The sequence below is a fragment of the Oppia nitens genome, unplaced genomic scaffold (assembly GCF_028296485.1).
Source record: "Oppia nitens isolate AA-2021 unplaced genomic scaffold, nextdenovo-longstitch-racon4-pilon3 scaffold25_pilon_pilon_pilon, whole genome shotgun sequence".
Lineage (NCBI taxonomy): Eukaryota > Metazoa > Arthropoda > Arachnida > Sarcoptiformes > Oppiidae > Oppia > Oppia nitens.
The window spans coordinates 239999-256043 of NW_026533205.1; the positions used below are offsets into that span (position 1 = coordinate 239999).

Sequence of the window (16045 nt, forward strand, 5' to 3'; positions counted from 1 at the left end):
CTGATCAAACAAAGTATGTAACTAAAAATGATGGCCTATCGTTTTACCAAATTCCAAACCAGAATACGTAGCACTGTTGGATACCAGTGGACTGACCGCTGCCATTGGTCTAATAGAATTGGTTCGCCTTTAGCCGGCGGTGTCGGCAATATAGCCGTTCAGTGGACACTACTCAACAGTTGTCGGGTTGTGGGTCTGACGTCAACACCGTAGAAACAGGAGTTTCTTAATCGGATAGGTTCTCATAGGGTTAAAAACTTATATCAAGTATTGAAAGAGGAATATCCAGTAAATTATTATTTTATTGTTTATTTTTTTTGTTGATAAAAATACTTATAAAATAATTAATTTTTGTTTTGTTTGTCCAAATAGACTGGTAATGATGTGATTTGGAAGACAATCGGTAGTCCCGTATTCGACAAACTGTTTGAATACTTGTCTTTGATATCAATTAAATACAATCAAAAAAAATGTTTGTATTACAAATTCAGAAAATGTTTATTATCTTTGTATAAGTGTTGTATGATCTGAGGGTCAACTTTGTGACCATTATACTGTTCGTGACCCGAAAATCCTCTGAAAACATTAATAATATTATAAATTTGTTAATTATTTAAGTGATAAAATAATTTGGTATTTAGTTATTATAACCAGTATTTCAAAATTATTGTTGTTTTTATAAATTATTTATAATTCAAGAAATAGATTGGCTCTTATTCTCATTAGAAGAAAAACATATTTTTTGTATTTATTGCTTGCAATTGATTGCATTAATTAAATATTGGCTTATAGATTGAGTTAAGATAGAAATGTTAAAAATAAAACAATAATAAAGCAATAATATTAAATAAATTCTGAATACAATTTAAATGTTTTTTTTGTCTTTTCAGAAGTGGTTTTGATTTATATTTGAGTCTACAGGGTATAAGGAGTGGCGATATTCAAGTATTTAAAATAAAAATTTTTTATTAAAATTTTTTGTATAATAAAATCAAACTGACTTAAATAATTTTTTTATTTAAATTTATTACTTAAACATAAATAATTTATTTATTTTTATTTATAAATTATCTATTTATAAAATCTTAACTATAACCTTCTTATTAATTATATATTTTTTGTACATATACATTATCTAAATATAAATAATTAATTTTTAAAAATATTTTATTTATTTTAATTTTAATTGTATATATATATATTTCTTACAATAAAATGTTTTACAAGCAGTTTAGGAAATCACAAACCACAACTTTATTTCAATTAATATAATTTGTGTTCAATTAATATTCTTCAAAAATGTAAGTTTATTATATTTTATTAATTATTTTAGTTTATATCTATTTTTATACATATAAGATGATTATTAAATTAATTAATATTTATTTTTTATATTGTTAAATTAATGAATATTTATTTTTTATATTGTTAAAATAATTATAATTACAAATAATTCTTTAATTAAAAAACTATATATTTGTGTTAATATAATTACATTAGTAAAAAATATAGTATTATTATAAAAAACCTATATGTATAAATAATTTATTAATTTATTTTTAAATTTTTAAATTAAAAAATATATAATAATTGACTAAAAGTAAATTATATATTTAAATTTATTATTATTATTTTCTAACTTATATTTATTACAAATTTAATTTAAAAATACTTATATTAAATATTACAAAAATAATAATTAAATACGAATATTAGTTAAATATATTGAAAATAAATTTAATAAAAAAACTATATTTATTATATTTTTCAAAATAAAAAAACTATTTGTATAATTATAAATAAACAATTAAATTGCTTAACTTTATGCAAACAAAATTATTAAGTATATCTGTAAAGACTTGTAAAGTCCTGTCTTTTGGAATAAATAGCATGAGGTACAGTTTGCTTAGAACGCGTGGCAGAGTTCCAATTCGCTTCATTTTTAAAGCTAACTAATACCACTATTGTTAATTTTAATCAGTTGTGATGACTGTGGCCAAAAACGGTAGATAACATACATAATATTTTTAGTTTTCAAAGAAATAAAGCAATTTAATTTTATTCATTAATTATTAAATGTTTTGTTTATTTTAAAAAAAACTAGTTATATTAAATATATACATATATACATATTATTATTAATTATAATTTTTGTTATTAAATATAAAAAACATAATTATATATTACTTAAGTTAGTTTTTTTAAATTTATTTAAAAAGTTTTAAAAAGTTTAAAAAATAACTAAATATACTAAAAAAAATCTAAATTAAATTAAAAATGTTATAATTTTATATTATATTTTTTTCTTTACTACAGTATAAAGTAATAAATTATTAAAAACTAATAAATAAATTATGTTGTTTTTTAGTTTTTTTATTATATTTCAAGTTTTACAAAATAATTATATTTTTAAGATATTAATGAAATATTTAAAATTTATCACAAAATTAAAACCGTTATATTTAAATATATTTAATTTGAATGTTATATATATATTTATTATATTTTGTGTTTTTTATAATAATTTATTTAAAATACTAGATATTAAAAGTAGATAAATTTTATAATTAAATGATTTTAAATATTTAATAATACAAAAACTATAATCATAAATAATAAATTAATTTTCATTATTCTTTTTAATAATTTTAAATATTTTAAATGATATTAACAATAATATAAGTATTATTAAAAAAAGTATACTATATATATAAATGTTTAAAAAATTAAATAACATAAATATATATATAAATACTTATATAATAGAATGTTTAATAAAATTAATAAATAAAATTATTAACAAATATATTTATCAGTATATAATAGAAATATATATTTATATATAAAAATATGTTGAAAAAATTAAATAACATTTATATAAAAATATCTATAAATAAAAACATAAAATATCATACAAAAATTATAAATAATATAAAAAAATAAATGTTAATTAAAATATATTTTAATAAAATTGTTTATCAAAAAATAGTTTAAAAAATGAATAACAAAATTATAAATAATTATATTTGACAATATATAAATGTATATATAAAAATAAATATATATAAATATATATAAATATATATAAATATATATAAATATATATAAATATATATAAATATATATAAATATATATAAATATATATAAATATATTTAAATATATTTAAATATATATAAATATATATAAATATATATAAATATATATAAATATATATAAATATATATAAATATATATAAATATATATAATATATATATAATATATATATAAATATATATAAATATATATAAATATATATAAATATATTTAAATATATTTAAATATATATAAATATATATAAATATATATAAATATATATAAATATATATAAATATATATAAATATATATAAATATATATAAATATATATAAATATATATAAATATATATAAATATATATAATATATATAAATATATATAAATATATATAAATATATATAAATATATATAAATATATATAAATATATATAAATATATATAAATATATATAAATATATATAAATATATATAAATATATATAAATATATATAAATATATATAAATATATATAAATATATATAAATATATATAAATATATATAAATATATATATAAATCCTTGTATAAAAAAATGTTTATTAAAATAAATAAAAATTATTAACAAATAATAATAAATAATAATATTTATAAATAAATAGAAATATATATTTATATATAAAAAATATGTTTGAAAAAATTAAATAACAAATATATATAAATAATAATATTAAAAAATGTTTATTAAAATAAATAACTAAAATTATTAACAAATATATTTATCAGTATATAAACAAATAGAAATATATATTTATATATAAAAATTAAATAACAAATATATATAAATATAAATAATATATAAATACTTATCAAAAAAATTAAATTATGAAAATTATAAATAAGTATATTTAACTATAAATAAAGATAAATAAAGATAAATATTAATATATTTTAATACTTATATAAATATAAATAAATATATATACATATTTAAAATGTTTAAAAAATTATATATAAATATATATAAATATATATAAATATAAATATATATATATATATAAAAATATATATAAATATATATATAAATCCTTGTATAAAAAAATGTTTATTAAAATAAATAACAAAAATTATTAACAAATATATTTATTATTAATATATATAAATAAATAGAAATATATATAAATAATAATATTAAAAAATAAATGGTAATTTAAATATATTTAAATATAAATACTTATCCAAAAAATTAAATTATGAAAATTATAAATAAGTATATTTAACTATAAATAAAGGTAAATATATAAATATTAATATATTTTAATACTTATATAAATATAAATAAATATATATAAATATATATAAATATTAATATATATAATTATATATAAATATATTTAACAATACATAAATAAATAAATAAATATATATATATATATTTATAAACATGTTTTAAAAAAATTAAATAAAAAATATATAAGTAAAAACACATATAAATATAAATGTTAATTTAAATGAAATGAAATATATAATTAATTTTATTGATAACTTATATTATTAATTTATATTTAAATTTAAATTAACATTTATATAACAAATAAAAATTTTATAAATTAATCTATAATTTTGATATTTTAATAAAGTATTTATTTATAATTAAATTTTAAGTTTTATATCAAGTTTAGAAAAAAATGAAATAAATAATTCTTATGATATTTTAAATTATGCTAAATATTATAATTAAAAATTGAAATCCTATTTAATTCTAAATAGTATTAATAATATTTAAGAATTTGTTTTATAAAAGATATTTTTTATCAAAAATTAATTATAATATAGTTTATTATATATTATTATATTAAATGTTAGTTTTAAATTAATTTTGTAAATGATTATTGAATATAACGATTAAATTAATTCTTAATATATAATAAATTTACATATTAGTTAAATACCTATTATTTAATTTTTATTTGATTATTTTCAATTGGTCTAACATAAAGATAGTACAAATAATGACAAGTAATGTCAATGATTTAAACAAATCTCATATGTCATCAGACGATGAGAGTTGTAATGATAATGGACAACCACTATCTAATAAATTAAGCGTAACTACTGAAATTGTCAAAACATCAATAGCAGTAAACAACTCACAGCAACAAATCAATAATTTGTCTCCAGAAGTTTTTCAAAATATATTGGCCAAATATTTAAAAGCAACCAATTGGCAAAAACTTATACCATTGCGATTAGTAAGCAAGTATTGGCGAAACAATGTTGACTCGTATTTGGGTTCCCGACAAGGTTTTGAATATACAAATGTCATAACTAATAAATCGCAAGCCACCGTAATCAATTATTACGAGTTTATTGCTATGATAAATTTTTATCCAAATCTTAAGTTTTTAACAGTAAAAAATTTTACAGTTAGTGATCATTTAATTGCTATTCTACGACAAAAAGTACCTTATTTAGAGCGCATTAATTTAAACGGATGTTTGAACTTAAGTTGGAAAGGTTTTAAAATATTGGTAAAACGATTCCCACAGTTAAAATATATTGATATCTCAAATTGTGAATTGGACGAATATCGATTTAGTATTTTGATTGAAAATCTCCAAAATTTAAAAGTAATCAATGCCATAAATCCTGGTAAATATGTCACTGGTCATTGTTTGGCTAAATTGGGACCTAATGTTGAAGATATTTGGATTGGTTTTAATCATTTGTCTGATGTAAATGTTGGATTAAAATCATTGGTATCAGGAAATGGCAAGAATTTAATTCATTTTGGATTAATTGTTTCAAATATTGCTACAACTGATTTTTCAATTATTACAAATAATATGAAATACTTAAAAAGTCTTAAACTTACGTTTGGATCTTATAAAAATTCATCACTAAAAGCATTAGCAGCGCTAAAAAATCTCGAATTTCTTGTTTTAGCAGAATGTTCGCAAAATAATAGTCAGTCTCTATTGACCGACGATTCGCTAATTAGTGTTTTTAAAGGATGTTCAAAACTTAGATCACTTGGTATTGCTGGTACTAAGATAAATACTTGTCGATTTACGCATCTATCAATAGCTATGATTCCACTAATGTGTCCACATATGGAACAGATACGCTTTTAAAAGCTCACAACCTTACAAATGAAACACTTTTAGTATTGGCTAAAATACCAAAATTAATAGTATTACATTTGTCATCGATGAACAATATTACTGATGATGGAATATCAGAATTTACTAAATTGGCATCAAAAATAATAAATTTTCGTGTTAGTGATTGTCCAAAAATCACTGAAAATATTCTCGATACGTGGATTGACGTGGCCATTAAACGAAAAGATAAACAAATTAAATTAACTCTTGAAGGCATTAAAATAACTCGTGATTTGAATGACAAACCACTTAATCTTATATTAAAAATAAAAAAGTATTCAGAAGTGAGATTCTTACAATAAAATTCATATATGTAAACAATTAAATCTAAAAATGATAATTTATATTAACATATATAATTTAATTAAAATATTTTATTTTATTTTAAGAGCCAATGGTTATAATGTTTCACCGTCGACGGCATTTTAAGTGTAGTATCTGTGGCCGTAAATTATGGAGAACATTAAAAGGACGTAATAGACACATTCGTGAATTTCATAAATCAACATTAAAATTTCAATGCAAATTATGTGGAAGAATACTATATGACGTTGAAAATACTGTTGGACATATACTTAACACTCATCAAGTAATTATATATATATATTATTAAAAAATATTGTATAAATTTTTAAAATTAATTTTAATTCAAAATTATTAAGATAATACATATCTAGAATTTCTGATTTTTGTTGAATTTTTATTTTAATTTAAATAATAAATTGGCAAAATATTTTTTACTAAATAAATAAATTAAATTAGATATTTTATTTTTACTTTATAAATTATTAAATTAATTATAAATTTATTACAAGTCTTAATTTTTTTATTATAATAATTATAATTTAAATACAATTATTTATAAATAAAAAAATTTATTTTTAAAAAATATGTGATAAAAAAGATTTTTATGTATTTAAATTTTTGAAATTATTTATATAATTTAAATTAACATATAGTAGTTTTTATAATTCAATTATAATTATTATTTATTATTATATATAAAACTGTAACATAAAAATGTAATATAATGTTTAAAGTAACTTTAGATAATTATGTTATGATTTATATAATATATAATAATATTATTATTTTATATTTATATGTTTATTATATTATATACTATTATTTATTTTTTGTAGTGGTGTTACAATACAATTATTTAATTTTTTCGTAGAGCTATTTACATATAAATTTCTATTGTTTTAGAGCTCATAACATGTTTAACCCCAACACCTCCTACACCTCCTCTAGAGCTCATCCTATTGTATTTTTTAGTTATCCCTCTAATTTTTTCGTAGAGCTAAGTAGACATAAATGTCTATTTTCGTAGAGCTTGTAAAAGTATACAACATATACTAATAATAATAATAATAAATTTTCTAGAAATTATATTTTTTACATAATATTTTTAATTAATTTTGTTTAGCATTGTAGATATTAGTTTTTTAAAATTGTATAATACATGCACTTATACATTGTGTTATACAATGTAAAAAATTCAGCCCATTGTTTGTAATTTTCCAACCCTAATATATACTGTATATATATACATACAGTGTATATTCAAACAATTATATAAAATAATCATATCTTATTTTTTTTAAAAAAAAATACTCAGATATTTACAGTATATAAAGATATTTTTTATACATTGTTAAAATAAATAAAAAAATATTTTGATTTTTTTTGTTGAACAAAATTTACATTTATTTACTATTTCTCAATAATAATAATTATTATTATTAGTAATCAATATATTAGATAATTATCTGTATATTTATTTATTTTTTGTTTGTTTAGTATTTATATTAATTATTTGATTTTGATTTACTTTCTTTTTATTGATACCATCAGTTAATATACAGTAATTTATTTATACAGTGATACACAATAAGTGTTTTTTTATGAGATTTATCAGCTAATTATAAAATTAAAGGTAATATACTGTAATATTTTTAGTATATATTATATATATATATATATATTAAAAAAATAATTATCAATTAATCAATAAATATAAAAAAATATTTGTAACTGAATGTGACATTTATCATGTCTTGTGCGGCAATAATCATAAAATAATTATTATATTATATATATATATTAATATATTTAAACAATTTTATGTATTGTTTTAAAAAAGTTAAAATCAATTAAAAGGTTTATCTTTATATCTATATATATATATAAGTATATAATTTTTTTTTAAATATTATAGATTATAAATTGTTAGTTAAATTGACGCCAAATAATTGATAGTTTTTTTTAAAAAAAATATTTGTTATAAAATAAACTTAAAATATTTTATATATTTGTGCGCATTATATAATTTTTTTTATTATAGTATAAATATGTAGTAATTTTAATATTAGAAAATTTTTATTTAATTATTACTATTCCTATTAATAAATACATAATAAATATTATTATTATTTTAATATTTATGATTAACTGATTAAATAATTATTGTATTGAAATAAAAATGTTTTTAAAAATAATTATAAATTAGAAAAATGTAAAACATTTTTGCAAAAAAATATTTATATCTTTTTTATAATCCTTTATAAATTTTATTAGTTTCTTATAATAATAATAATAAAATATATAAAACAATAATAAATAATTTAATTTTCTTTATTATATAATATACAAAGTGTCAGTGTGTTAGTGATAGAGAGAGAGAGWGAAAAAAATATATAAAAAGTTAAAAATATAGAGAAATCATATATAAATCTAACGTTTCTCTCAACTCTATTATAGATTTATTTATTTATTTTTTTGTGAAAAAATGTCATCAATTTTGGAATTAATATTAGATGAACCCAATGGACAACAGGTAAACAATTATTTTTTTGAAAAAATATTTAATTTTTTAAATAATTTTTAAAAAATTCATTATAATATCAACTAGTATATCAAAAAATAATTATTTAAAAAATTAGCTATGTTTATTTTGTATTAAAATTAGTTATATGTATATAACAAAATATGATAGTATAAAAATAAATAAATTTAATTTTATACAACAACAACAAATACAAACTTTATTTTAAGTTAATTACTAATTTACCATGTACATTTTTTGTTAATTATTTTTTTTAAAATATATATTACAGTGTTTGCATGTAAACAATTATAATACTAGTTGGGAAAAATGCAATTTTACCAGCAATAGTGCTAACTGTAAATACGATGGCATTATCTATGATTTTACCAAAATGGTATATTGCGATATCGGCGACGACTATCGGGCCGCCTCAGTATGCGTACTATTGGCAGTCCTACTATTCCTGTTTCTGGCAATGGGAACGGTAGCTGATGAATTGTATGTATCAATATATATATATATATCTGTATAATAAATATATACCTGTATAATATATATATATATATCTATATAATATATATACCTGTATAATATATATACCTGTATAATATATATATACCTGTATAATATATATACCTGTATAATATACTGTATATATACCTGTATAATATATATACCTGTATATTATACTGTATGTATACCTGTATAATATATGTGATATTTTATTATTATTTTTTTTTAATTATTTAAATTAATTTAATTTAAAAAGTTTATGTCCGTCACTATTGACTGTATCTAAAACATTACGACTGCCCGATAACATAGCGGTAAGTGTTATTATGTCATATCATATCATATAACAATATATTTGTTTTTTAAATTAAAATTATTAAATAATATATATTAAAATAAAAAATTTTCTCCCCCTCCTACCGAAAAAAGGGGGTCACATTTCTGGCCTTCGGTAACGGTGCTCCCGATATATTTTCGGCCATCAGCGGCGTTACCGATGCTAAGCCGACACTAATATTTTCGGGACTTTTCGGTAATAATACTGTTAAATACTAAATAAATAATAAATAAATTAATAATTTATTTGTTATGCAACTATTTTTAGGCGCCGGCATATTTGTAACTACCGTAGTGGCCGGCAGTGTCCTATTGACCGGCGAGTTTGAGGTCATGCAGAGGCCATTGATGAGAGACATTGCCTTCTATATTGGAGCGACGTTTATGGTCTGGTTTATCATATGGAAGACACATATCTATTTGAAAAATGCAATCAGTATGTCATATGATTTTTTTAATTTTAATTTTAATTGTAATTTTTTTATTTATTATTATTTTGTTTGTTTGTTTGATAAACAATAATTAAAACTATTTATTAATTGAAACTATTTGTTAAATTAGCAAATATTTTTAATTGATATAAAAATCAATTTTATTTTTTAAGTATCAATTTTTTTTGATGATAAAATATAGTATTAATTATATTATATTTTGAACTTAATAAACTTTTATATTTATTGATATAAAAAAATATTTTTTTCCCAATAAAAATAATTAATCAATAATTAGATAACAATAATATTAGTAGAGTTATTATGAATCATAATAATAGTCTAAATGAGTAAATAATAAAAAATTTATTTATTTATTATGCGATTTTTTTAAAAAAAAAATAATACTAAATATTAACCTTAAAAACTAGTTTAATAACAAACAAACAAAAAATATTAATTAGAAAATAGCATTTTTTAAAAAAACAAAAAAAAAATAAATAAATATTTTTGTAAAAAATAATAAAAACACAGTTTCTAATAACAAATATTAACTAAATATACTATATTTATAACATAAAAAAATTTTAAACAATAAATTAGAAAATTAGTAATCAATTTATTAATAAATAAAAAACAATTAAATATTTTATTATTATTATTATTATTATTATTATTATTATTATTATTATTATTATTATTATTATTATCATTATTTTCTAGCACTGGTTGTCGTCTATGTTTGCTATATCGGTGTAGTCATAATTGGCCGCTATTTTTATATGAAAACCAAAAAAGCCAGAAAAGTAGCCGAAGCTAAAAAACAGACGAAAACTATTACGAAAACAATTATTCAGATCAACGATACCGTCGCCGCCGCCGATGATGATAATGATGTCGACACCAATTCAACTGATATCAGTGTAATCAGCGATAGTATTGATGATAACGGAGGTGACGGCAGTGGTGGTGCCGGTGCTGGTGTTGATCCCGAAGCCGGTATCGACTTTAAGCGTACTAAACGATTGACAACCAAAAGGCAACGCTCCCAGAGCTTGGAGTCGGAACAGGATGTTGTACTAACACGTATGTTATTATTATTTATTTGTTTTATTTATGATAATTATTATTATAAAAAAATATAATTTGTTTTTTTTGGTTGCAATTATTTATTTATTTATTTATAATTTTTTTTTGTAATTTTTAATGCAATATACACTGTGTGTGTGTGTGTGTGTGTGTGTGTGTGTGTGTGTGTGTGTGTGTGTGTAAAACAAAATTGCATAACTGGTAGACGCATGAAATAAAGATTATAAAAATAATTATTTAATTTTTTTATTTTATATTATATAATAAAATTAAAAAATTAGTTATCATTCACTCGTGTCGGAAAAGTTTAGCTCAAAAAACAGTAGTTTTTTTTAAAACAAAATAAATAATTTATTAATTTATTAGTTTATTATGATATACACTGTAATTAATTTTTATTATTAGTATTATTATTAATACTATATAAATACTATAAAAAAACATAATTAATAAATTGATAATCACTTAAATACAGTGATTTTCATCGTTGAAAACTTTTCCTCAATTTTTATGATAGACTATCTCTAACTATAATATAATAGATAGCTATAGATTGTTATCAAAAAAAAGTTATTAAAATTGTAAATGAAATAGAAATACAGTTTATTATTATTACTATATATAAAATTATTATATTATTTAATTAAAAACAAAATATTTTTCTAATAAAAAATATCATTATTTTATGACAAATTGTTATATTTTTAAGCCAATAAAATTATATTAATTTATTAAATTATATTAATTAAATTATTTAATATATATATATATATATATATAGATATAATAGATATTATATGATAGTAGATAACAGTAGTTATATGTTTAAAATAAGTTGCACTTTATATTTGGGATCATTATAATTAAAAAAAATAAAAATAAAATAACTAAAAAATAAAATGATTTTATTATTTGATTTTTTTTACTATTTTGAGAAAAAACAATTTTGATAATTATTTTTTTAATAGAAAAATCAAAGTTTTTTAAGGACTTTGTATTTAATTAATATGAAATTGATTACAATTAGATATATATATATATATATATATTATATAATAGTAATTGATATTAACTTTCAAAAAAAAAACAATTTATTACTAATAATCTCTAGGGTTGTCAAAATGTCACTATTTAATTGTTATATCAAAAAAAATAATTAAATAAAACATAAATAAACTACAATACAATAAATAGTTAATAAAAAAATATTTGCATAGCATATGCAGTATTTACTGTACTTAATAATCAATCACTTATTATTAAATCATATGATTTATTATTATTTAATTTTGATAAACAAAAAAAAATATTTTTGCATTTCATTTTCAATAACGAAAAAATTATATAATATTAAATAAAAATAATTAAATATTTTGTACCTAAAATATGAGTACAATAAACAATATTATTTATTAATGATATATAAATTATTTTAACTGTATAACTAATATACTATACAGTAATACAATAATAAAATATATCTAATAACTAAATATAATTATAATTAGATATTTATGGATAAAAAAAATCATAAGTTATGATTAATAATAGTTTTTTATAAATAAATAAATAAATAAATATAATTACTATATCTATATTAATATGATTACTAATATATATATACCTTTACTCCCATCCCATCCCATCCCACTCCCCCTCCTTACCAAAAAAACAATATATATATTATAGGTTTCTATAGGAAAGGTACAATGAGGACACCCCGACACAGTAGGACCAACTCGTTTGCCAAACATCTGGCCCATCATCACCATGAAAACATGTTGGCAGCCATACAACGAAACTATGATAACCAATACAATCGCAAATTGGATACCAACACAACATCCCAGTCCCAGTCCCTGGCTATCCCTACATACGAGTCCTCTACCAGCAAAGTAACATTCCGTTCCCAAATATCAACCATATCTGTCGCTTCCATAATATCAATGGAAACCCTTTCACGAGCGCTGACCGAATCACGTGAACTACTCCTACATCTATCGCCTATAGACTTGATTGAATGGCCCGACTATCGATGGTATAGGAAACTACTGGAGTGTGTCAAAGCACTGCCCTATTTTGTTATGACACTATGTATACCGGTTGTCGATTTGGAAAGTCCTAAAGATAATTGGTGTCGACTCCTAACATGTATTAATATAATATTTGCACCGCAAGTGGCACTGTTTTTTCTGGGATGTTAGTATTAAAATTATTTTTTTTGTGTGTTTTATTTTGTATGTGTATGTGAGTGTGTGTATGTATGTGTGTGTGTGTGTGTGTGTGTGTGTGTGTGTGTGTGTGTGTGTGTGTGTGTGTGTGTGTGTGTGTGTGTGTGTGTGTGTGTGTGTGTGTGTGTGTGTGTATTAAATGCTATCAATTTTATATTTAAAAAAATTGTTAATTTGAATTTTTTTTAATTTTTTTAGAAATAATAACTATTGTGTGTATGTGTGTGTGTGTGTGTGTGTGCATACCTTTACTATATATAGAGTTTTATATATATACTGTATATATATTAAGCGCTTATGTAGTTAACAAAAAGTTTTCTCTAACTATATATTAGTAGATAATAAATATATAGTAATACAGTAATAAAACTAATAATAATAATTTAATTGTTAAAACTTATTATTAGATATAATAATATTTTTAATTAAATTATAAAATTTTTTTAAATAAATTTCTATTAAATATTACTTAAATTTTTAATAATAATAATAATAATAATAATAATAATAATAATAATAATAATAATAATAATAATAATAATAATAATAATAATAATAATAATAATAATAATAATAATAATAATAATAATAATAATAATAATAATAATAATAATAATAATAATAATAATAATAATAATAATAATAATAATAATAATAATAATAATAATAATAATAATAATAATAATAATAATAATAATAATAATAATAATAATAATAATAATAATAATAATAATAATAATTTATGATAATATTTCTCAACAACAACAAAAATTATAATAAAACTTTAAAATATTTTATTTTATTTAAATATATATATTCTATAAATATATATATTCTATAAATATATATATTCTATAAATATATATATTCTATAAATATATATATAAAAACATTTCACAGATAATTAAATTAATTAATTAAATTTTATTTATTATAATAATTATTAATAATAATATCATATTTTTCATACCAGATATTGACGACTATATTATACCATCGTTTCCCATATGGTCGCTAACACTGGTCCTATCGCTAATAGTCGCGGCCATTGTCTACCTGACCTCAACACCCGAGTCGCCGCCCCGTTATAATCGGGTATTCGGTTTTGTCGGGTTCGGCGTATCGGTTATATTTATCAATGCCATTGCCAACGAAGTTATCAATGTATTGGAAACCCTGGGTATTATGTTCAACTTGAGCGATGCCATACTAGGCCTGACCATACTGGCCTGGGGTAACAGTCTGGGAGGTACGGTAGTTTATACACACAAAAAATTAGACATTTTTTTAATTAATATATTAATTATTTTATATACACTGTTTTAATGTAGATTTAATATCGGATATATCAATGGCCAGACACGGCTATCCAGGTATCGGCATATCTGCATGTTTTGGTGGACCACTACTTAGTTAGTATTAAAATCAAATAAAAATAAATATTTGTTAATTAAAACTAAATTCAAAAACTAAATTAAAACTAATTAATACTTAAAAACTAAATTCAAAATTTCTAACTAATAATTAAAACTAAATTCAAAAACTAAATTCAAAATTTCTAATTAATAATTAAAACTAAATTCAAAAAACTAATTAAAATAATTAGAATAAAATAAATAGAAACTATAAATATATCTATTTTATAGAAAAAAAATTATTAGTTAAATCAACAAAAAATAATAATAATTAACTATAATTAACTAGAAATAATAATTATTATTTTGTTCATATTATTTATAAAAAAATAGTTTACTATTATATTTTAACTGATATTTATTGATAATTAATTTTATTTATTTTATTTTATTTATTTACAAAACTAATAGATCTGTTACTTGGTTTGGGTATCCCCTACACTATAATGCTGGTCGACGAGCCTGAGGACGGTATTGAGGTATTTATATAATTATAATAATAATTTTAATTAATTTTAATTAAATTAAATAAAATTAAATATATATATATAGCTTGTATACAATCGTATGGTAACCCTATTGTACACAACAATATCCATTAGTCTAATATCATCTCTAAGTCTATTTATATGCAATAGATTTCGGGCAAAAAAATTTCACGGAATTTATTTGATTTCAATTTATTTTATTTATGTTGTATTTGCTATACTAATTGAATCTGAGATACTTTAAGATAATAATAATAATAATATAATAATAATTGATTAGAAAAAATATAGTATTCATAGTGATATTATTGTAAATATAATTTATTTTTTTAATAATTAATTAATTAATTAACAACAAAAAACATAATACTGCCATATATTATATTATATATAAACATATATATATATTGTATATTATATATAAATCATGTAATAATTGAAATAAGTTATTAGTATATAAATATTTTATTATATTATTTTATGATGTAATATACTC

At 18.3% G+C, this 16045-nt stretch overlaps 1 protein-coding gene across 1 annotated transcript; it reads left to right on the forward strand.

The window, feature by feature from the left end:
• The first annotated feature begins 8983 nt into the window (after positions 1-8983).
• On the forward strand, positions 8984-15807 carry LOC128954192 (mitochondrial sodium/calcium exchanger protein-like). Its single transcript, XM_054299765.1, has 11 exons — positions 8984-9055; positions 9336-9544; positions 9816-9873; positions 9989-10091; positions 10164-10331; positions 11050-11412; positions 13105-13614; positions 14620-14895; positions 14978-15058; positions 15473-15540; positions 15614-15807. The coding sequence occupies exons 1-11, from the start codon at positions 9008-9010 to the stop codon at positions 15791-15793; spliced, it is 2064 nt and encodes a 687-aa protein (XP_054155740.1). The 5' UTR covers positions 8984-9007; the 3' UTR covers positions 15794-15807.
• Positions 15808-16045: the final 238 nt, after the last annotated feature.